At 58.3% G+C, this 22,743-nt stretch overlaps 1 protein-coding gene across 4 annotated transcripts in view; it reads left to right on the forward strand.

The window, feature by feature from the left end:
- The window catches only part of Mef2d (myocyte enhancer factor 2D), a 29,264-nt gene extending 9,977 nt beyond the window's left edge, over positions 1-19,287 (forward strand). For 2 of the 4 annotated variants that reach the window (XM_027921013.2, XM_071618334.1), the window contains exons 2-11: positions 3,868-4,054; positions 4,603-4,806; positions 6,180-6,317; positions 7,318-7,528; positions 7,763-7,819; positions 9,358-9,548; positions 11,062-11,191; positions 14,523-14,757; positions 15,133-15,442; positions 15,734-19,287. In XM_027921013.2, coding sequence (XP_027776814.2) covers positions 4,001-4,054; positions 4,603-4,806; positions 6,180-6,317; positions 7,318-7,528; positions 7,763-7,819; positions 9,358-9,548; positions 11,062-11,191; positions 14,523-14,757; positions 15,133-15,442; positions 15,734-15,745 — 1,542 coding nt within the window. In that variant the 5' untranslated portion in view covers positions 3,868-4,000 and the 3' untranslated portion in view covers positions 15,746-19,287. Of the gene's footprint in view, positions 1-996; positions 1,070-2,265; positions 2,395-3,867; positions 4,055-4,602; positions 4,807-6,179; positions 6,318-7,317; positions 7,529-7,762; positions 7,820-9,357; positions 9,549-11,061; positions 11,192-14,522; positions 14,758-15,132; positions 15,443-15,733 lie in introns of all 4 variants that reach the window. The other 2 variants (XM_027921015.2, XM_027921014.2) reach the window with 2 other exon arrangements.
- The last annotated feature ends 3,456 nt before the right edge of the window (positions 19,288-22,743 follow it).

A 22,743-nucleotide genomic window follows, 5' to 3' on the forward strand; every position in this document is an offset into this window, starting at 1 on the left:
GCCCTCCACCGCGGCCCACTCTGCCTCCGGGCCTGCTGCTGCTGCTGCTCAGGCTCCTTTCCTGTGTCTGCGCGTCTGTCCCCCTCTGCACCCCCGCCTCACCCACGCTCCTCCCTCGTTAGTGAGCAGGCTGCTGGAGGCCGCCTGACTGGGGGGTGACAGGTGGATGGGGTTGTCACCCCTCCCCCAGCCCTGCTGCTTATTTCATGCCCTGCAGCCCAGCCACAGGGAAGGGGCGGGCGGAGGGGTGACAGCTGTCTCCCGCCTCCTGCCTGCCCCTCCAGCTCCGTTCCCAGCCTCAAGCAGCCTGCGAGGGAGGGACAGGCCGCCTAATGAGCGCAGGTTGAGGCCCGGGGCTCTGTGAAGGGGCGCTGCCCAGCCTCTCTGGCGTGTGCTGCACTGGGCCTGCACCCCCAGGTCCTCTGAGCCCCCGGGACAGAGGGCCAGCTGGGATGGACGTCCAGGGAGAAGAGAGGGAGGCACTCCCCTGACAGCCAGGAAGGAGGAAGGTGGCCGTGGGAAAGGAGCCCTCGGGCCCTCCCTGAGGACAGCCCTGCTCAGCTGCAGCTCTGAGGGGGGCTGCCTGACCGCTGCCCGGCTGGCCCGGCCACCTCACACAGGAACCGAGATAGCATCATTCCGAAACCCGAGAATGGTTTGAATATTGCTCAGGTACCAAGAGGTGTCACTGGGAGGCAGGGCCTGCTGCTTCTCCATGTCCCCTCCAGACCAGGCACTGTACCTTGCAGTGTCCCTCATTTGCATATAAACATAACCACAGTTCCTATTGGGTCTTTAGCCCAGCTTGGGAAAATGGCTGCTGTCTGTGGGGTCCCCGCTGCTCTCGGGTCCCTTCAACTGCCCGCCTTGTCCGTTGGGCTCCTGCCTCACCACCTCCTCTCTGTGTGTGGGGCCCCTCTGTAGCTGTCCTTCCCTCCCAGATCCGGGGCCAGCCCCACAGCCCTGTCCCCTGTGTTCCTCCTCCATCTCCATCAGGAAGGGCCACCCCACCCAGGAGGTCCACCCTGCCAGCCCTGCCCTGCCCTGCCCTGCCCTGTCCATCGAGTTGGTGAGTCAGAATCAGGCCGCCAGAGCCTTGAAGGGGCACTTCTCTGACAAGGATGGGCCAGCCAAAGGAGTCACAGCTGTGGCCTGAGGTCAGAATGGAGCAGGCCCTGGGCCTCAGCAGGAAGGCCACCCTGCCCGACCTGGCCTCCCAAGGCCAGGGCTGCTCAGAGTGAAGGAGAAAGGGTGAGAGCAGGGCAGCCAGGGGCCATGGCTTCCTGGAGGGGAAGAGGAGTGGGCCAGCCCAGGCCGGGAGGAGAGCTCACATCTGGGGGACAGATGCCCGGGCCTCTGGCTGCTGGCAGTTGGTTAGGTAATTAGGCAGAGGGCTAATTAAGGAGGTCCAGGTGTTCATTAAAATCTTCCTAATGGGGTAGGAGGGAAGCTTGGGCAGGCTAGGCCTCCACACCTTGGCTGGGGTCAGTTTAGGGTCCTTTGAGCTCCTGTAGGCCGCAGCCACCCTCTTTGAAAGTCATGGTTGAGTTCGTGTTCTTGCCCTAGGGCTTTCAGAGAACCTGCAGTGAAGGGGAACGAGGTTAGTACAGACTGAGCCTGCTTTGTAGGAGGCCTTGTGGTTAGATAGGAGGAAGGACTGCCCAAGGCAGGGACATCTTCTCCTCTGGCAGTGTTGGCACAGAGGGGGAGCAGCAGTGGGGAAAGGGCCGTGGGATGTGTGGAATTATAAAAAGTGCTCTGAGCTGCCTTGGAGGGAGTGGGCTAGATGGGGCCTAGTCTTGTTGAACCCTGACTTCCCTCTGTCAGAGGATGCTCCTTGGGTCTCTGTGGCTTCTCTGCCTTTTCAGTCCTGATCCCTCTCGCATCCCAGCTCCCCCAGCATGAGGCGGGGGTGGGGGGGTGTAGGAGATCAGCCAGGGAGCTGGTTGCCAGGCAACAGTTGCCTGAGCAACCCCATCCTCTCCATCTCCATGTGCTCAGGGCTGCTCCTTAGAAGACTTTAGAGTCTCACCCGCTGCACCAGCCAACCCAAGGGTGGGGAGAGTGGAGGACTGAGGTGGCAGGGGGGTATTTGGAGGGTGAGTGGTGTCCAAACAAACGAGCTTCAAGGGCAGTCAGGAGAGGGACAAGTTCTAGCTGCACAGAGTGAGAGGAGCTCGACTTGCAGCAGGACTAATGGAGGTTAGACTGCAAGAAGGACTTCTCAAAGGGCCATGACGATGAGACAGTCTTGTCTTTTTGTAGGTGTTTCCTGAGCTCCTTACAGGGTCTAGAGTAATGAAAAGGACAGATGTAGTTCCTGCCCTCAGGAAGCTTCAGTCTCAGGGAAGCCAGGCATGAATCAGAAGCACAGAGTGTAACATTGACATCGTGGTGAGTGCTAGAGATACTGCATGAGTGGCTTTTTGGAGGATCATGAGAACAAAGAGGGTTCTCCCACTGTGGAGGAGGGGACAGAACTGGCCATAGTCTGCCAGAGGTTACATCTCAGCCAGCGCCTGCTCATGAACACAGGGTGGTCAGAGGGAGACCGGAGGGCAGGAGAGAAGGAAGGTGGGTGCAGGAGGACTGGGAACGTCCTGCCCTTGCCAGGCTGGGCCAGGAACCCTGGGCCTTGCTGCCCTCCCCGTCCCTGAAGCCCACTCCACCACGGCCTAGAAAGCACAGATTTACCGGGTCCCGTCGAGAAGCAGGGGCGCCGGAGTCCTGGGGCTGGAGTCCCGGCAGTGGGAGTTAGTGAGGAGTGGGGCGCCGGGGCCGGTGTCTGCTGGGCCACTCAGGGCTGTGGGCGGCGCACAGCAGAGACCAGGGCCTGCGGAACTCGGGTCTTCCCTTCTCTCGTGCAGTTTTGTTGCTCACCCCCACCTGCTTCAGCGTTCCCTCAGGTGCTTACGCGGCAGCCAGAGTGGGAGTTGTTCTAGACACATCGTGTGGCCTGCAAAGCCGAGATGTTTGACCCTTCATAGAAAAGATTCACTGGGGTCTTGGCCGGGGGCAAGAACACTTGCCTAGGAGGCCTAAAGCCTGGGTTTCACCCCCAGCACTGCCAAAACAGATTTTGGGGGGGTACCAGGGATTGAACTCAGGGGCACTCAACCACTGAGCCACATCCCCAGCCCTGTTTTTTATTTGATTGAGAGACGGGGTCTCACTGAGTTGCTTTTTAAATTTCTTTTTCTGCTGATCTCTTATGAGGAGTAGTGGTTGGTGGGTTTAAGCAGCAAAACCCTTTCTCCAAACAAAGGTTTTAGGCGCAGGTCTGCTGAATAAATCCGACTGTCGTGGGGGCGTTCTGGCTGAAGGCAGGTGGTGGTGGGACCCCAGGACTTGGGGTTCCATGAGCTGGTGTAGGAACACTGCTGTAGACCTGTTCTAGTATGTTCTTGAACCAGGGGTACCAGAGACATCCCATCCTGGCATGAGGCACACCATGCTTGCTGGCCTGGGCAAGTGTCCCCTCTCAAGACTCCAGAAGGTGAACTGCTCTTCTGGGCCAGGGGGTCACTGGGGAGCAAGGCAGGCTCTGGAAAGCAGAGGGAGATACTGGTGTTCTCTAAGATCCAGACCCTGAGCAGCTACACGCTCCATGTCCTCTGCCTGACCGAGAGCCTCAGGCAACATGACCATGCAGAAGAGCCTGGACCAGAGTCCTGGGCCCGGTGTGAGTCCCAGCCTGTGCCTGGTCTGGCAGACCATTGCCACAGGTAGCCAGCATGGCCTCATTTTGAGGATGGGGAGGAGACGATGCCAGCCTCTTGCAGGGGTGCTGTAAGCCTGGCTCATGTCCTCAAGGAGCGCATGGCTGAGCGTTGGGGCCTGACAGTGCTCTTGTGACTCTCCTCCCAGGAGGCTGTGCAGAAGGTGTCCTGCAGACCATGAACTGAGCTGGTCCCAGACGTTCATGAGCACAGTGTGAGGGGTGCCGAGACCCGCCACCCAGCAGCCTCTCCCTCCCTAGCACTGAGGACCTCCAGAGAAGATGGGGAGGAAAAAGATTCAGATTCAGCGAATCACTGATGAGCGGAACCGGCAGGTGAGGAAGTCCTGGAGCCCCAGAGTAGGCGAGGACCGGGAGCTGGCCCCCGCTCCACGTCTTCCCCGATCTTTGATGGGGGGCTTCTGGGAGAGGAAGAGCTCGGACAGAGGGGTGGGCTGAGTCAGGAGAAGAGCAGCCCCCACCTCCCTGCAGCTGCGGGAACCTTGTGCCCCAGGAGGGCAGGCTCTGCTTTAACCAGATGGACCTGTGTCCCCACCCGGGCGCCATATGCAGGCTTCAGGCCACACCTGGACACTTCCAAACCCCAGAATGAATCCTTTCCCTCCTCTTATCCTAGGAGCCCTCTGCTTTTCCTTGTGACCTCTCCCTAGTCCCTAGCACAGAGGGGTAGAGGCCTGGCCGTCTAACCCTCTCCCCTGTGGTACCGAGGCTGCGACTCCATCTTGGCCACATGCTGTCTTCCTCAGACTAGGAACTCCTGTGTCTTCCTGAAAATGGGAGCTCTGAGGGCAGTGGCTGTGTCCAGCTCATAGGCAGGGGTTCCTGGACTGAGCCAGCCCTGGACACCAGCTGCTCTCCTCCAGGTGACGTTCACCAAGCGGAAGTTCGGGCTGATGAAGAAGGCGTACGAGCTGAGCGTCCTGTGCGACTGCGAGATCGCCCTCATCATCTTCAACCACTCCAACAAGCTGTTCCAGTACGCCAGCACCGACATGGACAAGGTGCTGCTCAAGTACACCGAGTACAACGAGCCGCACGAGAGCCGCACCAACGCCGACATCATCGAGGTGGGCCTGTGGCGGGCACCGCCCGCAGCCTGTGTCCTCGCGCACACGCGCGGTGCCGCCCCAGAGCCCCTCAGTCTGCACACACGCGTTAACCCACATCCTGTCACACAAACCCGGCCCCGGGAAGGAGGAGGGGCAGTCCAGGTGGATGGCCAGCGCCTGGGCCCGGGCTGTCAGGTGTGCTGCCCACCGCGCTCCCAGGAGTCCCTTCCTGCGGCCAGCACGACAGGACTTCTCTCTGCTGCCTTCTCTTGTGCTCTCTTTCTGTCCCTGTCCCTTTTCTCCATCTTGTGGTCGGTTCCTGCATCTGACTCCCTTACTCATTTATTAATTTTTATCTCCCCTTTGTTTCTTTCCTTCTCTGTCACTGTCCCTTAGTGGGCCCCTGTGGTTCTTTTTCTGTTTCAAAGAGAGCTGACCTTGTGAACCGTTGGAGGATACAAGCTTTCAAACTCAGCTTTGCCCTTTCTTGGCCATGTGGCCTCAGGCAGGTGGCTTGGCCTCCCTGAACCATGGTGTCCCCCTCCACAAAATGGGGCTAGAGCCTGCTTTGGAGGGTGCTGTGTGGACGGCACGAAGCAGCCCAGCTCCGGGTCTCACACTGGGTATGCACCGTGGGGTGCAGACTTGGGCTGAAGAGGAGGGCGCCCAGGAAGCTGTAGGCCTCAAATTCCTTCAGATTCAGAGATTGGGGGGAATTCTCTTTTTTTACATTAGAGAAGACAGATTTCAGACTAGAACATGAACTTTACATTCACTTTAGAAACAAGGCAAGTGTCCACAGAGGCATTTTGAGCACGGAGAGGGCAGCCTTGGGTCACGGCAAGTGCTTCCTCTTTGCTCAGGTCGCTGTGGTGATCCAGTTCCTGGGCCTGCTGTCCCCTCTTGGCTCTCCTGAGTCTCGCTTTCTCCCTCTCTGTCCCTGCCTAAATTCTCTCTCCTCTCTTCTGAGCAGAGCCTGGGTTGGGATGGGCAGGGTCCCCTGACTTCACCTTCCCCTAGGAAGCTCTCAGTGCCCTCTGGCCAGGCCTCACCAGACAGGGCTGACCCAGGCCACTAGCCCCTCAGCCATCTCCCCTGAGTCTGCCCACGTGGGGCTCTGGAAGCACAGTGCTGGCCACACGCACTCCCCGGGTCAGGCGCTCCCACGTGGTCCCTGTGCTCTGCAGCCGCCCCCTGCTGTAGGTCTTCACATGGGCCTGGGGGCACGGGGTGGAGGGATGCCATGGGGTGGAGGCACGGGGAGGCGGGGGCCTGGGTGGCGCTGGGCACCCTGAGGAAGGAGGCTGGGTGAGCAGGGATCTTGGGGGGCCTGAAGGCTCCTAGGGAGGCCCGGAGGACCCTCACCCGCTGACCTAGTGGTGCGGTTACAGACCCTGAGGAAGAAGGGCTTCAACGGCTGCGACAGCCCAGAGCCCGACGGGGAGGACTCGCTGGAACAGAGCCCCCTGCTGGAGGACAAGTACCGGCGCGCCAGCGAGGAGCTGGACGGGCTCTTCCGGCGCTACGGGGTGAGCTGCACTCACTCTCTCTCTGTCGGCCCCCCCTCCGGCCCCTTCCCCCCAGGCGCTGCACAAGAAGCACAGGGAGTGTGAAAGCCCTGAGGTGGACGAGGTGTTTGCCCTGACCCCCCAGACGGAGGAGAAGTATAAAAAGATAGACGAGGAGTTTGATAAAATGATGCAGAGTTATAGACTGGCCGTGAGTAGTCGCATGGAGGGCCTCCCTGTGGTGCATGGTGTGGCTTCGCGCGGCCCTCGGCTGCCTCTGGGTGTTCTGCTCTGAGCCATGCTGGGGATAGCGGTGACCACTGAGGACCCTGCGACCTTGGTCAGGATAACCCCGTGACCTGTGCTGAGACTCATCTCAGATGGAGCATGAGCCAGAGAGGCATGGAGCGTCCCCCTTGCCAGCAAGAAACGTGTAGATGACACGAGGTCCTTGAGGGACAGGACAGTGCAGGGGGCTTGTTGTCCAGTCGTCTTGGGATGAACACCCTGGGGCTGCTCCGCGGCCCCCACCCAAGGCACTCAGCAGTGTTTAGGGCAGCAGAAGTGCTAAAGGGGCAGGCGCTGAGAGGGTAGACCCCTCTGCAGCAGGCTGGGTGGTGAGTGACTGCAGGAGAAGCAGGTTGGGACCGTGGCCCAGGCCTGGAAGGGCTGCATGTGTGAACCTGGGTCTGTACCCAGGGCGGCTAACCTCCTCCCGTGTGATCTGCCTGGCTGAGGACTAACCTGCCTCCACTAGGGGTGTCCCTGGTCCATCTGCAGGGAACAGAACCGTAGTTTCATTCTCTGGGCCAGAGCTGGATCTCAGAGCACTCCCACCACCATCTGCCTTAGTAGGAGTGGCAGGCAGGACCTCAGGACGGCCGGGGGCAGAGAGCTGGAGTCTCTGACCCAAGGGTGCACAGCCCAGAGCTCAGGAGACCCTTGCCTGTCCTCCCAGGCGGAGTGGGTCTGGGGAAAGGTGCTGACCTGGTCTGACCCTGCCCCTCCTTTTTCTGTCTAGTCAGCTGTCCCGGCCCCCAACTTTGCCATGCCTGTCACGGTGCCCGTGTCCAATCAGAGCTCACTGCAGTTCAGCAACCCCAGCGGCTCCCTGGTCACCCCTTCCCTGGTGACGTCGTCCCTCACAGACCCGCGGCTCTTGTCCCCCCAGCAGCCAGCACTACAGAGGAACAGCGTGTCTCCAGGCCTGCCTCAGCGGCCCGCCAGTGCAGGTGAGCAGACGGGTGGGGGCAGGAGGAGGTGCGAATGAGCTGCACAGGGGACTCTGGGATCCCAGTTTCAAAAGTGGGCCTGCCCTGTACCTACCACAGCATCCCGGTGTTTGTGTGGCCCCTGAGGGACGGGCCCAGGGTCCAGCACTCCTCAACAGCCCCCTTTGGTCAGTCCCCGGACCCCCCTGCCGGGGGAGTGCTGCCAGCTCACCCTGGTTCTGCTTCATTCCCCAGGGGCCATGCTCGGGGGAGACCTCAGCACTGCTAACGGAGCCTGCCCCAGCCCCGTGGGTGAGTACCACTGCCCTGTTTGGCACCAGGAGGCCTGATGCTTGCTCAGTGGCCAGGAGGGACCTAGATTAGGGGAGGAACATCACAGGATGGTGGAGTCCCTGAAGGGGACGAGAGCGGGAGGATGTTTCTGCTGCTGGATTTTGTTGTCTGCGGCAGTGGGGTGGACGGCCAGCAGACGCAGAGCCAGGGAGTGCGGGCAGGCTGTGAGAACCAGCGTTTCTAGTTGGAGCAGAAAATCCAGGTCTTTCCTGTTGACTACAGGTGTCTGATTGGGACCTGAGGACGGGGTGGCCTGGCCGTGCTTGGAGGAGCAGCAGGCAGAGACTTGCACACGTGTGTGCCCGGTCACACAGGGTCCGCATGTTAGATGTACTTGTAGCCACAGAGGAAAGGCTGTCCCACCCCCAGCAGCCCATAGGCCCTCCTGTCTTGTGTCTTTGTCCAGCTGGGTGACTGTGACTTCTAATGTCACCATTGACGTCACCCTGACATTCCTGCCATTCTCAGAGTGATCCGGGAATTGGGACGGAGGCAGCAGTACACTTTGAGGGCAACAGCATGCTCTTAGGGGACAGAGCAAGGTGGCATTTCTGCCTGCAGTCACTGGTACATCCCTGAACCCCAGAGTCCCTGAGCTTGGCGTCGGCTCCCTCCTGGCAATAATCACGTATGGGGTCAGGAAGCTGGGTCAGTACCCCTCCCTGTCCAAGGAGAGGACCAGAGAAGTTCCCACAGACTTTGAGGGGTACCCACTGGCCCTGGGGTCCATTGTGTGGGAAGCAGGTGAAAACCCTGCTTGGCCTCCCGCCAACTTTGTGGCCCCACAAGCCATTAGACACAGCCCTCTCTCCCGTGCTCAGGACCACCTATCTTTCAGGGTTAACGTGAGGATTAAATGAGATAGCATGCCCGTTGTGGAGGGGAGCAAACGTGAAGGGTAGTTACCACTCTAACTGTGGTGGTGCTATGCCATCAGTCCCTCAGGGCCAGCAACACCGTCACCGCCCGTGAATGGCCTGTTTCCCGCAAGGCATGGGCAGCTTATCCTTTACCAGTCCAAGTCTCAGAGTCCCCAGCACACAGCAGAGAGCAGCCCAAATGGTTGGTGGTTAGCCCTGGTGACCAGGCTCCGCAGAGGCCTGGATCCCGCGTCGCCACCTGTCCCCCAGCCCCGTGGGTCCTGTGGGGGCAGGTTGGGGAGCCTTTGGAGATGACAGGAGAGAGCCGCAGGGAGAGGCTGAGCTGTGGGGTCTCTGCTGTCGCAGGGCAGTAGCAGTGGTCGCTTTCCCGGCGTGTCCTTGGTGCCCCCACCCCAGCCCTGTCACATGTGGCCTGGAGGCAGGAAGGGAACCCAGTGATTGAGGAGCAAGATGTCCTCTTCTTGTTCTGGGAAAGTGGTGGGGACGCAGGCAGCTTGGCATGGCTGGGGGGGTCCTGGCGGAAGGGGTCCTGGCAGAAGGGGTCCTGGCGCAGGGAAGAGAGGACCACGGGGCCGGCCTGCCCGCCCTTCACCCTAACCCTCCTCACTCCTCCAGGGAACGGCTATGTCAGTGCTCGGGCTTCCCCTGGCCTCCTCCCTGTGGCCAATGGCAATAGCCTAAACAAGGTCATCCCTGCCAAGTCTCCACCGCCGCCCACCCATAGCGCCCAGCTTGGAGCCCCCAGCCGCAAGCCTGACCTGCGGGTCATCACTTCCCAGGGAGGAAAGGGGTTAATGCATCACTTGGTAAGTGGGTGTCTGGGCCTTGGGCTGGAAGTGGGAGGCTGGGAGGAGGGAGAGAGCGGAGCTGAAGCAGGAGAGATAAAGGTTGGCCAGGAGGTAGGACTTTTCCAAGAGAGATCATGTATGCATGGCTTTTTATGAGCTCTGTCTTCCCTGAGGATTATTTAAGAGGTTGGAGCATAGAGGTGCCAGGGTAAATAGGCAGTAGAAAGGACGGGGGCTGGGAGAGAAGGTTCTGTGATGGGGAAAGGGTCTCATGTGTAGCAGGAGGTTGCCGACTAGATGGTGAGGGGTGTCCGAGCTGGTGGAGGCTGGGACAGAGCTCTGTCCTCCAGGGCTGGCCAGTGCCTGCTGTTAGGCAGGGAGGTGGGTGGGTGGTGTGGGGGAGGGGAGAGACCAGAGACTGAACCGTCCCTTTGGTTTTATTTCTGCTCCCAGACTGAGGACCATTTAGATCTGGTAAGTGAGGCCATGAGACTTTTGTGGTGCTTTGAATTCTGGGTCAGCCCACTCCTCTGGGTCCCAGCATGGAGCGCCCGTGTCTTGTCCTTTCCCTGGGTGTTCAGTGTGTGGTGTGGGTGTGGTTTTTGCCGTGCTTAGTGCACACCTGGCAACTGAGGCGAGCGGGGTGGGGTGAGGGGCAGTCGTGCATGTGGGTGGACCTGTGCGTGTGTATGCAGGTGTGGTGCTGCATCAGACGACACGTACACACGCGTGTCTCTACACAGTGGAGTGAGGCCACCCTCAGGCCCCAGAGGCCTCAACCCCGAAGCCTGGTTAGGCCCTAGGATCCCCCTAGCCCTCTACTCTGCGTGGTCCACACAGCATTCTTGGAACCCAGGACAGGGACCCTGTGGGGGATGCCAGTGGACAGTGACATCGGTTTTCTAGGGGAAGCTGAAGCCTAGTGGGCTGGACACAGACATGCACGGCCACTCTCTTACACACTTGCATGCTCGCCCATGGCCAGGAGTGGGACAGGGGCTCCTCCTCCCAGCTCCCTGACGGGAGGCCAGAGACTGGAAAAGGCAGGCAGGCAGGCTCTGGCGGCCAGCACAGCGGCAGTTCCGGCCCCAGTGTGGAGTTGGAATAAACAAGTGACTCAGCGGCAGACGGCAGACAGCCCCACACGTGTGTGGTACACGCAGGCACACGCCACACCAGGCCGCGCGTCCCCTCCCAGATGCCGACGCGCCTCCCCAGGGCCGGTGCTGTAGTGCGATGGCTTTTGTCTCACTATTCCTGTCACTCTGCCCTAGGAGCCTGGGCCGGTGTTGGGGTCGCGGCCACAGGGCCAGTGTTGGGGCATCCTCTTCCTCTTTGCATGTGTGGGTGAGAGTGAAGCCAGTTGTGCATGTTTTTCTCCAGGGGTCTCAGTGTCTCTGTGATTGCACCAACTCGTGTTGGGGTACCTCTGGGTCCTCCATGCTGAGGCCCCACCTTGATCTTGGCCCCCAAAGTCAGCCTAAGGCAGCCCACCCGTCTGGCACCTCCTGACAGACATTTTCTCCTGCAGAACAATGCCCAGCGCCTCGGGGTCTCCCAGTCTACCCACTCGCTCACCACCCCAGTGGTCTCCGTGGCAACACCAAGTTTGCTCAGCCAGGGCCTCCCCTTCTCTTCCATGCCCACCGCCTACAACACAGGTGAGTGTCCACGTTACGTGTGTGCACTTGGCCTTGGAACAGACGAGTGACCAGAGAAGGAACATAGCTATGCTGGGAGCCAGGGGTTGTGGCACATGCCTGTAATTCCAGTCACTCGAGAGGCTGAGACGAGAAGATCTCAAGATTAGAAAATAAATTATAAAGGGGCTGCGGTTGTGACTCAGCAGTAGAGCACTCGTCTAGCACGCGCAAGGCCCTGGGTTCGATCCTCAAACACCACATAAAAATAAAAAAATAATAATAATAAAGGTGTGGTGTCCAACTACAACTAAAAATAAAATATTAAAGAAATAAATTAAAAGAGCCAGGGGTGTAGCTTAGTGGTAAAGCACCCTGGGTTCATCCAGTACCAAAAATAAATAAATAAATAAGCCAGGGAAGCCACAGTCTGAGGAAAGCTATTGATTTGGGGGATTCCTCGTTTAATTATGGTTGCTTGATTGATTTGGTACAGAGATTTGAACCCAGGAGCACTGAACCACTGAGCCACACCTCAGCCCTTTTTTGTATTTTATTAGAGTCTCACTGAGTTGCTTAGGGCCTCACTAAGTTGCTGAGGCTGGCTTTGAACTCACCATCCTCCTGACTCAGCCTCTTGAGTTGCTGGGATTATAGGTGTGCACCACCATGCCCATGACGGCCGGATTTAGCAAATAAAAATGTAGAATACTGGCCAGTTGTGGTGGCACATGCCTATAACCCCAGCAACTAAGAAGGCTGAGGCAGGAGGATCACAGGTTCACGGCCAGACTGGGCAACTTAACCTGACCCTGTTCGGGGAGGACTCGGTGGTATAGCCCCTTGGCTCGGTCTCTAGCGTGAAGGGATGGGAGTTCACTCCAGGTGTCTGTCAGCCCTGTCCTTTGCCCACGCAGCTTCGCACATGCCCACTCCCACAGCTTTGAGGTGTCACCTTTAGGCCAGTCTCATCTCTGGGAGCATGGGTGGGGAGGCTCGCTCCTGGTGCACTGGGACTGAGGCCACCAAGCAGAGCTGGCTCCTTGAAGGCAGAGCGGAGGGGAGCAGGTGGCAGAGGGAAGCCCAGGCCATTGTTAGGAATCCCGCCGCAGTGGTTACCTGTGGTCACCGTTCCCGCAGTCTTGTGAAGCAAGAGGGCAGTTGGTTGTCGAGACCTGGGACAGGCGTTTAGCAGGCCAGTCTTGTGAACTCTTGTTGGTCACTGTGGGAAAGGCAGGTTCCACCCCGGACTTGCCCTTGGCTCTCAGGAATGTGCGCTGGGTTCCCACCTCCTCTCCAAAGGCAGCCTTCCTCGGCCTCTTGGTGCAGAGCGGCTAAGCCAGCTCGGCTGAGGTGTCAGGTGTATCCAGGAGACCCTAGGCGTGTAAACAAGGACCCAGGGAGCACATGCTGTTCCCTTGTCACTGTTTACAATCCTGGCTCTGGTTCAGGTTGCGCTGGGGGTGATCTTGGTGGTGTCTGGGGCAAGAGGTGGGCCTGGTCCCTTGTTGACGCTGGCTGCAGAGGTCTGACTGTGGTGGCTCTTTGAGCGGGCCAAGCACTGCCTCGTGGCTGGGAGCTGAGCCTCCCAGTAGACAGGGCCGGAGTCTGTGAGGTAGGGCAGCACTGAGTTGGGTCTCTTATCATTTTCTCACTGAGGGACTTCCGGCAAGGGTTCGTGAACCAAGGGCTAGAAAAATCCAGTCAGTCCCGGAGCCCATTTTTGCCTTTGTTTGCTTTCTAAATACAGGCATCTCAAAACTGTGGCCAGTGTTAGGGACAAGCATGGACCACCTCTGGATGAGGTTCAGAGATCACAGAAAGTCCTGGGGTCTTGCCTGAACTCTGCCACTGGGCCAGTACCTCGGGTCTCAGGCTACAGTTGCCTCATTTGTAAAGTAATAGTAGGTGATCTTTGGAATACCCACCAGGTGCCGAGACACTCCTGTGTGCCTCCTGAGTGGCCACCCTCTGGTCCCGCAGGGCATGGTGCCGCTGGCCTGGGATCTCAGCGCTCTGGAGGCCGAGGCGGAAAGATTGCAAGTTCAAAGCCAGCCTCAGGAATTTAATGAGGCCCTAAGCAATTTAGCAAGACCCTGTCTCTAAATAAAAATATAGAAAGGGCTGGGGATATGGCTCAGTGGTTCAGTGCCCCAGGGTTCGATCCTGAATACCCTCCTCCCACCCCCCCCCCAAAAAAAAACAAAAAACAAAAAACCTCTCTGGTCCTCACAGCAGATGCTGTGTGCTTATTCTGGGTTGATTACTGCCTCCCGTTCATAGGCAGACAGGACGTCATCTGCCCAAGGTCTCAGGGCCTATAAGTGGAGATAGCCAGGAAGATTGGCCTCCTAGCAGTGTTGCAGAGGTGACACCATCTTCTCTGTATGAATGTGGCCAGAGCAGATGGCCTAGGACTCCCAGCAGAGGGCTGTAGTTCGGGTTGACTGGGGGACACGCCCCACCTCCGACCCCCAGCCTGCCCTCCCCCGTCACAGTTTGGCATCTTTATGGTCCTCAGGGAAGACATTTTCTAAACTGTCCGAACAGGATGCAACGGGAAACATCGCGGGGCACTTCATGGTTGTGTTTGTTCTGTGGCAGGGCAAACATCACAGTGTCTTCACTGATCAAGCTAGATGTTTCAGAAAAGCAGTGCCCCCAGGTGCAGCCTTGGCCTGACCCTGTGTCCGAGGCCCTGCACCCGAGTGCGAGGACTGGGAGCCAAGGTGCACCTTCCGCGTCTGTGGTGCAGTGCGGGCCCAGGCCCGTGCTGTTGGTGAAGGTCTCTACAGACTGCAGACTCCTGGGGCTGTGCAGAAGTGGGCGTGGTGGCACATTTGCTTGCTGGGCCTCATGTGCCTAGGGTTCCCTGTGGGTCCCCACTGCCTCAGAAAGGCAGCTGGAGAGTCAGACAGGTAACGACAGACACAGTTGGACCTTCCCTGCTCACCTTTGTTCCCCTTGGCTTTTCCTTTTTATCATTGTCATCACGAAAGTGATACCTACACAGAATTTTTCTTTAAAAAAATTTTCAACACTATTTTTAAAACCACCCGTCTTTTTTTTTTTTTAAAGAGAGAGTGAGAGAATTTTAATATTTATTTTTTAGTATCTGGCGGACACAACATCTTTGTTGGTATGTGGTGCTGAGGATCGAACCCGGGCCGCACGCATGCCACGCGAGCGCGCTACCGCTTGAGCCACATCCCCAGCCCAAACCACCCGTCTTTTCAGCCTATGTTTTTTTAAGGCACCTCCTGTTATTATGACTGCCTTTCGCTGAGTGCCTCTCTGAACCCTTGGCGCTGGCCCTCAGCTCCCGTCCTGACCCTCCGCCTTCCCCCTGCAGATTACCAGTTGACCAGCGCAGAACTCTCCTCCCTCCCGGCCTTCAGCTCGCCTGGGGGGCTGTCGCTAGGCAACGTCACCGCCTGGCAACAGCCACAGCAGCCCCCGCAGCCCCCGCAGCCGCAGCCCCCGCAGCCCCAACCGCAGCCCCCGCAGCCCCAGCCGCAGCAGCCCCAGCCGCCGCAGCCACCTCAGCAGCAGCCCCACCTGGTCCCCGTGTCTCTCGGCAACCTCATGTGAGTCCTCGCGAGACCTGCCGTGGGTGCCTGGGGGTGAGGGGAGGGAGAGGGGGTCCTGCGGAGGGCCGCCTGTCCCCGCCTGTCCCTCGGTGGGTCTCCCGTGAAGCTCTGTTGGGTACCTTGTAACGGCCCAGGAGACTCCCTCTGGGCCCTGTCCCCCAGCCAGCCCCAGGCTGCAGAAGGTGACAGGATGAGAACTAAAGTGGCCTGTTTTATCTCCCCCCCCTTCATGTTCTCTCCGCTGGCCCGTCCCCTCTCCCTCTTCTCCCGCTCCCATTCTCTCTCCTGCTCTTTGTCTCTGTCTTCTCACTGGCCTGTCACTTACCCCTCTGTTTCTGGCCCCCCCACCCCATGCCCATTTCCTGCCTCCAGCCCAGGCAGCCCCTTGCCCCATGTGGGTGCTGCCCTCACGGTCACCACCCACCCGCACATCAGCATCAAGTCCGAGCCCGTGTCCCCGAGCCGCGAGCGCAGCCCCGCGCCTCCCCCTCCAGCTGTGTTCCCGGCCGCCGGCCGCCCTGAGCCTGGTGACGGTCTCAGCAGCCCAGCAGGGGGATCCTATGAGACGGGGGACCGGGACGACGGACGGGGGGACTTCGGGCCCACGCTGGGCCTGCTGCGCCCGGCCCCTGAGCCTGAGGCCGAGGGCTCCGCCGTGAAGAGGATGCGGCTCGACACCTGGGTACTGTAGCCTCGTCCCTCCTCCTGCACTGTCTGCTCCGCCCGCCAGGGGACGCCCCACATGCCCCCACTGTTCGCTCTCCCACTGGAGAGGCCTTGTGGCCGGCGCCGCCACCAGCCCTTTGGGGCGCACCAACAGCCCTCCTCCTCGCTGAAGCCCAGCCCCCCAGCGTCAGACCTCTGCTCTACGCCCCCACAGCCGGCCGCCCCATTCCTGGCCCGGGGAGAGGGGCGTGGGGTGCACCCGCAGCTGGCCACCCTCACACCCCTTCTCCATCTCCTCTCTCCGCAGACATTAAAGTGACGATTCCCTCTCCCCTCCTCAGCCTCCCCGATGAAGAGTTGACAATCTCACCGCCCACCCCTGTCCTGGGCTCCTCCCGCTCGACCCCCACTTCCTTTCTGTGCTCCTGTGTCCTGTTGACGGTTACATTTGTGTATAATTATTATATTATTATTATTATTATTATTATATTTTTTTTAATTTGGATTCTGGCTTTGGAGAGAGGGATGCTCTCGTCCCTTCTTTCTCTCCCCCGCCATTTTCACTGGCGGGGGCTCTCTTTTTTTGCGGGAAGGGGGGGACACTTTGCACGTTGTACACATATGCTGCAGGAAGGGGGGCCCAGTAGGCCTTTGGGAAAGGACAGGTGCCGAGCCCTGCATTTGGAGCCCCCCATGCCATGCCCCAGACAGAGGGAAAGAACCAAAAAACTACCATACAGCAAAACCCCACAGCAGGCTGGAGGCCGGGGGCTGCTGGTGTGTGTGGGGGCAGCGGGAGAGGCAGGGGCGCTCTGCTGGCTGCCACACGGCTCTGGGCACACGGGGCCCAAGCCTGGCCCCAAAATAACCGACATACACGACACCCTTTTGACTGTTGTGTGCTGCACCCCAAGGTCGTGGGTGGCAGCCGAGCTTCTGGGCTGGGAAGACTGCCTGGGAACCTGGGCGGGGACGGGGTAGAGGTGGCCTCTCTGGAAGCACATTTGAAGAGAGAGACCGAACCATGAGGAGAGGGCCGAGGAGGGCCGAAGGGCTGGGCAGAGGGCGAAGGTGGGCCCTTTCCCTCCCCCGGCTTTTTCCTCTAAGATAAACAGTGCAATAGCTCCCCATCTCTCCATTGACCCAGCCCTGTCCAGCTGGCCTCCGTGTGCAGGGAGACGTGGGGAGAGGAGCTTTAGGGAGGTGGCTCCAGGACTGGGCAGAGTGGGGCCCTAGGCTTCCCCGGGGTGCCTGAGGGCAGGTATGGGGAGGGGACTTCCTCTGCCTTGCACGCTTCCCAAGGAGTGGACACTGGGATGGCCCAAGGGGTAGGAGGTCCCTACAGATGGGTTCCATCTAGAGGGCTCCTCCCGATCCCTCCTGGGTCCCCCGCCCTCCTCACCCCCTGCTCTTGGCACCCTCATTGTCTCGCTACCTCCTGTCCCACCACCTCCAGGCCTGTCCCACCGTCCCTCTTGGCTACTGTAATTGTAAATAGCAACCTTTGGAAACGTTAGCGGTGTAACAGTCCAGGAAACTGTTTTGTTGTTGTTGTTGTTTTTGTTGTTGTATTGATATGAAATGAGATTCTATTTTTGTCAAAGTATATTGTAATAATAACGACTCAAAGGCCCGTACTGTACAGGCGAGATTCTTCTGCTGTTGTTCTTGCTCCCTCCTCTCCCGTCCCCTCCCGTCCCCTGCCCGGTGGCCCTGCTCCACTGCCTCCTCGGTGGGGCGGTGGCAAGGAGCCCAAGGGGCACTCAGAGCACGGGGTCCCGAGACCTAGGGCTGGACCAGATCTCAGCCTGGAGGGGCAGCCCGGCCGTGTCCAGCACCACCTGCCCTCAGGGGTGCCGCCCCACTCCTCGCAAGTCCAGGTCCCGTGGGGTTTCCTCCGGTTGGAGAGTAGCCTTAGACCAGGCCCAGTTTTGTGGTAGATGACCCTCTTTGCCCCCCTGTGACCCAGCCTCTGCAGTATTCCCACACTTGACACGGGAAGGAACCAGTAGCAGAGAGGAGTGCGTGACCACACGTGACCTGAGTGTTCTTGAGGGCATCTGGTGTTTGTGTCTGAGTGCACCTTTGTGTTTGTGTGGGGGCGCGTGACTGTGTGGGTGGCCTTTTGTGTGACGGAGTGCAGGGCGTCCCTGTGTCTGCGCTGGCTGTGTTCACAGTGAGACAGGTGGCTGCCCTGGCTTCTGGCTCTGGGACCCTCACTCCCTCTTCCACCGCTCTGTCCTCCGCTCTGGGATTGGGCAGCCGCCCCTTCGCTTCTCCCTGCGCCTACCTCTCCCGGGTTCCCTCCGGAGCCTGCGCCTCCACTCAGTCCCCACCTTGACACACGGCTTCCTTCAGGGAATTCCCGCGTTCAGAGCACAACTCCGGTTCTCTGCCCCCCAAGGCTCTCCCCCAACCGAGCAGTGATCCCTCCTGACCCACAGCTTCACCCCACCTGCTGACCACAAGGATGTGGCACATCCAGCCCCCCCACCCCCCACCCCTGCCACCCGAAGGTTCCCAGAGGGTGTTGCAAGAATCAAGGAACCTGGGTCAGGGCCTCAAAAGAAGCTAGGGTATAGTCATGTACACATGTGCTCCCAGAGCCTTGCCCACACCTGGCACACAGTAGGCACTCAGTAAATGCTGAATGGGTGAATGATAGGTGCTCAATAAACGTCGAATGACCTTCTCTTCTCAGGCTATTCCTACCATCATCAGTCTGCCCACCTTTCTAGGTCAAGCTTGGCCACCATTCAGTGCGGGCTGGGGTGAGGCCCCTGCAGTTCACGGTGCAATATTTAACCAGTTTTGCCCTCCGCCTCGGAAGGCCAAGCTGGATTTTGATTACCACGTGCGGATGTGTGTGTGTCCTTTCTTCTCTGTCCTTGGCAGTAGTGGGTGGGCTGTGAGTGAATATGTGACATTTCCATAATTCAATACCCCCAAGTTCTCTTGGGGACAGGGGCTCCTGGCCGGCCAGATATATGGGTCCCTGGGAACCCAGACCTCAAGTGGGACCTTTTCTTCCTTTCACAAGCCAAATTTGCCTCCACCCACTCCCTCTGAAAAACCGGGCACTTGCCAAAGTAACCACTGGAGTCATCCAAGGCCCCTCCCCTTCCCAGGTCTCCCACAGTTTTCAGGGACAGTGGGCAAGAGGACCGCCCCCACACCTCAGTGGAACAGCCTTTCCCCTCCCTGACACCGCACTCAGTGCAGGAGACTGATCCCGTCCCGCCCGCCCGCCCTCCTCACCTCGGACAGGAAGGAAGTAATGCACCTTCTCTTGCTAATTATTTATTTGTTTGGAGAGACAAATGATGTAAAAGTGTATCTAGAAATATCTATCTATATATTTTTAACTGACTCTTTGGAATCCCCTGGGGTGGGGGGATAGGCTCTCCCGGAGAGGGACAGAGCCTGGGAACTCTCCCGCCCCCTCTGCCTCTGGCCCCCTCTGCCCTGCAGCAGTCAGAAGCTCTGGGACCTGTAGGGGGCTGGGAGCTGATCCCTGGCAGTCCGGATCCTCTTCCTCATTCTGTCCCAGTTGAGAGGGAGGGGTAGAGACGAGGGAGGAAGGGAGGGGAGACGGCCATGGAGGTGACCCACCCCCAAACCCGACAATCACCCACACTCCTGGGGCTCCTTCCGGGCCGGGCAGGGCGAGTCCAAGTGTGCGGCTGTTGGTTTGTTTTGGATATTTCTTTCGTGCTGTACGGTGATGCTTTCTTAGTATTCTACACAATAAGAAAAGACAGAAGTCCTCGAGATTCTTATGAGTTTTGTTTGAAAACTCTTTCACTATATTTGTTGTAAAGAGGTTTACTATTAAAAGAAAAAGAATACACGTTTCTGATACTCCGTCTTGGGCTTTGCTTTCTTTGGTGCGGCCGAGGGGGGGAGGAAGGGCTGGGGCAGCCCTGCCAGGGTTCGAGGCCGAGCTTCACCTGTGGCGGAGGATGGTGGGGGGAGAGCACTTCCCCGTGTCCCTGAAGGATGTGCTCCAGGTGTTCTGCCAGGAGGAGTTAGCCCCAGGATGGGGGACAGGTTGTCTAGCTCGAAGGAAGCTTCAGGAGGGACCCTGGGACATCAGAGAAACCAAGCCACCCGAGGCCAGTCCAGCCCTCTGACTGCTGACTGACTCCTCGGCGGAAACCTGTCTGGCCACAGGAGCGGCCCAGGTGTGGTCCACCTTGGAGCTGCAGCCTCCCCCGCAGGGCCCTCTGCTCTTGGCTCAAGTGGGAGGACCTTGACAGTGCCAGGGAAACACTCCCTCTTCTCACAGGTCCCAAAGGGCCCCCCCATCTAGCGCCCCCTGCTGAGCCGAGCTGCCCCTGCCGTGCCCCCTCACCACAGCTGTGCCAGGGGCGGGAGGTGGCGAGTCGGTGGCAGGGTGGCAGTGTGTTGCGCTTGGCTTACTGCCGCCCCCCACCTGTGCTGGGTGCTGGCGTCGGGGTCCGGGGCAGAACACCCTCACAGATCACAGCACATGTTCAGGGATGTGGGTGCCGAAAATTCAGGCTGCGGCCCGCGCACAGGGAGTCAGGCAAGCACAGGAGTGCCCTTGTGGCTTGGGTTTCCTCATCTGCAAAATGCCTCCGTCTGTGCTGAGCCCTGTCATTACCTCATGATCTCCGTCAGCAGGACAGAGGGACAACAGAAACCAAGCAGGAAGTGTCCTCTAGGCCAGCTTCTGGAAGGAGCTTCCAAGATGACCTCCGCCTCCCCGCCTGGTATTCACACCTCTCTGGTCCCCTCCCACACGCATCTTGGTTGTCCTGTGCGGCCAGTGAAAGGCGGTGGGAGTGAAGCCTGTGACTGCCAGGGCTAAGTCATGGCTCCTACTTGGGTCTCTTTCATCATTTGCCTTGGAGGAAGCCAGATGCCATGTTGTGTGACCGCCCCCTGGAGAGGCCCATGTGGCAAGGAACCGAGGCCTCAGCCAGCTGCCATTTGAGAGAGTCATCTCTGCTCTTCAGTTCCCAGGCTTCACCGCACACGGCGACAGGCAAGGACTCCCTGGCACAACGTACACCCGCTCACCCATGTCCATGGAGAGAGGCCTTCCTCTAAGGTGACCAGAACAGTCCTGACCTAACATCCAAACCCTTCTGTTCCGTGCATCTCCTCTCTGGACCTCTGCCTCCGCGGCCTGCCGTTCCTTTCCCACAGGTGTAGTAGCAGTATTCCTTTCCTCATGAGGTATGCCTGTTCTCTTCTCCTTCCTGCGTTCCCCAGTCCCTGTGTAGTCAGTCACTGGACTAGTTCTGGGCAGCTTCTGAAGCGCAGCTGTCAGCTGGGTGCCTTGGTGCCTGTAATCCCAGTGGCTTGGGAGGCTGAGGCAGGAGGACTTCAAGTAGAGGACAGCATCAGCAATTTAGCAGGGCCCTAAGCAACTTAGTGAAACCCTGTCTCAAAAAACTAAAAAGGGATGGGGATGTAGCTCAGTGGTAAAGTGCTCTTGGGTTAAATCCTCAGCACCGAACAGAAAAACAAAACAAACAAACAAACAAAAAGAAATGCAGCTGGCACCTGGTTCTCTAAGTACTCTTCCCCTGTCATAGGAAGTGTGGAGTGCAACAAGATCAAAGCGGCCTGGATTGCTAAGAGGCCTTAAGGTGTTGTTCCACGCCAGGGAGGACTCTGTGTGAATAGAAAATAAGGGTGCTAAGTCACAGAGAGGGCAGCACTGTGTGTGCAGACAAGCTCCCTGTCCAACTGAGGCGGCACCCTTCTGCCTTGTGGACAGCCTGAAGCCCAGCTACCGACCGTGCCTCCCTCGTGGAGTGGCCCTCAGATCTCCAGACTTGGCACAGTTCACCTTCTACTTCGGCCACTTACAGCTGCGTGGCCTTCGCTAGTCACCATCTTCCTGGCTGCTGTTTCTGTACCACAGAGCTAACAGCTGTCTGCTTCCCAACCCCAGCCTGTCCTCCGGTCCATCTTCCCATCTTCCGCCCTGTTCTGATCATCTAACACCTGGCGGTTCTCAACTGCTCATCATATAAGATGCAGAGTCTCTAGTTCCCAAGGCTTTCAAAGAGCCAATGCAGAGCAGGGATGGTGGTACAGGTCTGTAATCCCAACAACTCAGGAGGCTGAGGCAGGAGGATCCCAAGTTCCAGGCCAGCCTCAGCAACTTAATTAAATCCTGTCTCAAAATAAAAATTAAATGGGCTGGGGAAGTAGCTCAGTTGGTAGAGTGCTTGCCTTGCATGCACAAAGCCCTGGGTTAAAAAATCAAAAACGTGCTGGGCTGCAGTGGCGCAGGCCTGTAACTCCAGCGGCTCGGAAGGCAGAGGCAAGAGGATCACAAGTTCAAAGCCAGCCTCAGCAATTTAGTAAGGCACTAAGCAACTCAGTGAGACCCTGTCTCTAATAAAATAGAAAATAGGGCTGGAGATGTGGCTCAGTGGTCGAGTGCCCCTGAGTTTAATCCCAGGTACCAAAAAAAAATTATAAACAAGGACTATGGCTCAGTGGTAAAGCACCCAGTTGCAATTCCCAGTATTTTAAAAAAGTGGGGGAGAAAAAGCCAACCCAAATCCTCTTGCAGCCTTTATCTCTGCTTGTCCTGTACATTCTTGGACTCTAGGCAGACCAGACCCCATTCCTTATGTGTTTACTTGGGCCATCCTTCTGTCTGAAAGGTACCATTTACTGAACACCAACTCTGTGTGAGGCACTGGAAGACACTGGGTACAGAGGACAAGACACTGACCTGTGGTGGGGACAGGAGACAAGTGAACCAACCACAGTGGGCTTGAGATGAGAGGCGCAGCGTACCCCAATTCAAACTGGTGAGATCAGAGAATCTTCTTACAGGAAGTATTTGAGCTGGATTTTGAAGAACTGTAGGAATTTCCTAGGCAAATGAGGGCAGAGAAGGCATTCTGTACAGTGGGAACAGCAGGTCAGCCATGGAGTGAGGATGGGAAAGGGGACACAAGTGCTGAGGTGCAGGGCAGAGGAATAGCCTGGGAAGCTGAGGAGGCAGCCAGAGCCTTATTCATCACGGAGGCCTTGATTGCCAAGACTTGGGCTCCATCCTGGAGATGTTTGGTCATCAAAAGATCTTAGGCAGAGAAACTGGAGATGTAGCTCAGTAGTAGAGTGCTTACCTAGTGTGTGGGAAGCCCTGGGTTCCATCTCCAGCACGCCCCAAAACGTAGACTTTGTGTGTGTGTGTGTGTGTGTGTGTGTACTGGGGATTTAACCCAAGGGTGCTCTTCTCCTGGGCTATTCTCCCAGCCCTCTTTTATTTTTTGAGACATGGTCTTACTAAGTTGTTGAGGCTGGCCTCGAACTTGTGAT

Source organism: Marmota flaviventris, chromosome 10 (genome assembly GCF_047511675.1).
Source record: "Marmota flaviventris isolate mMarFla1 chromosome 10, mMarFla1.hap1, whole genome shotgun sequence".
Taxonomy (NCBI): Eukaryota; Metazoa; Chordata; class Mammalia; order Rodentia; family Sciuridae; genus Marmota; species Marmota flaviventris.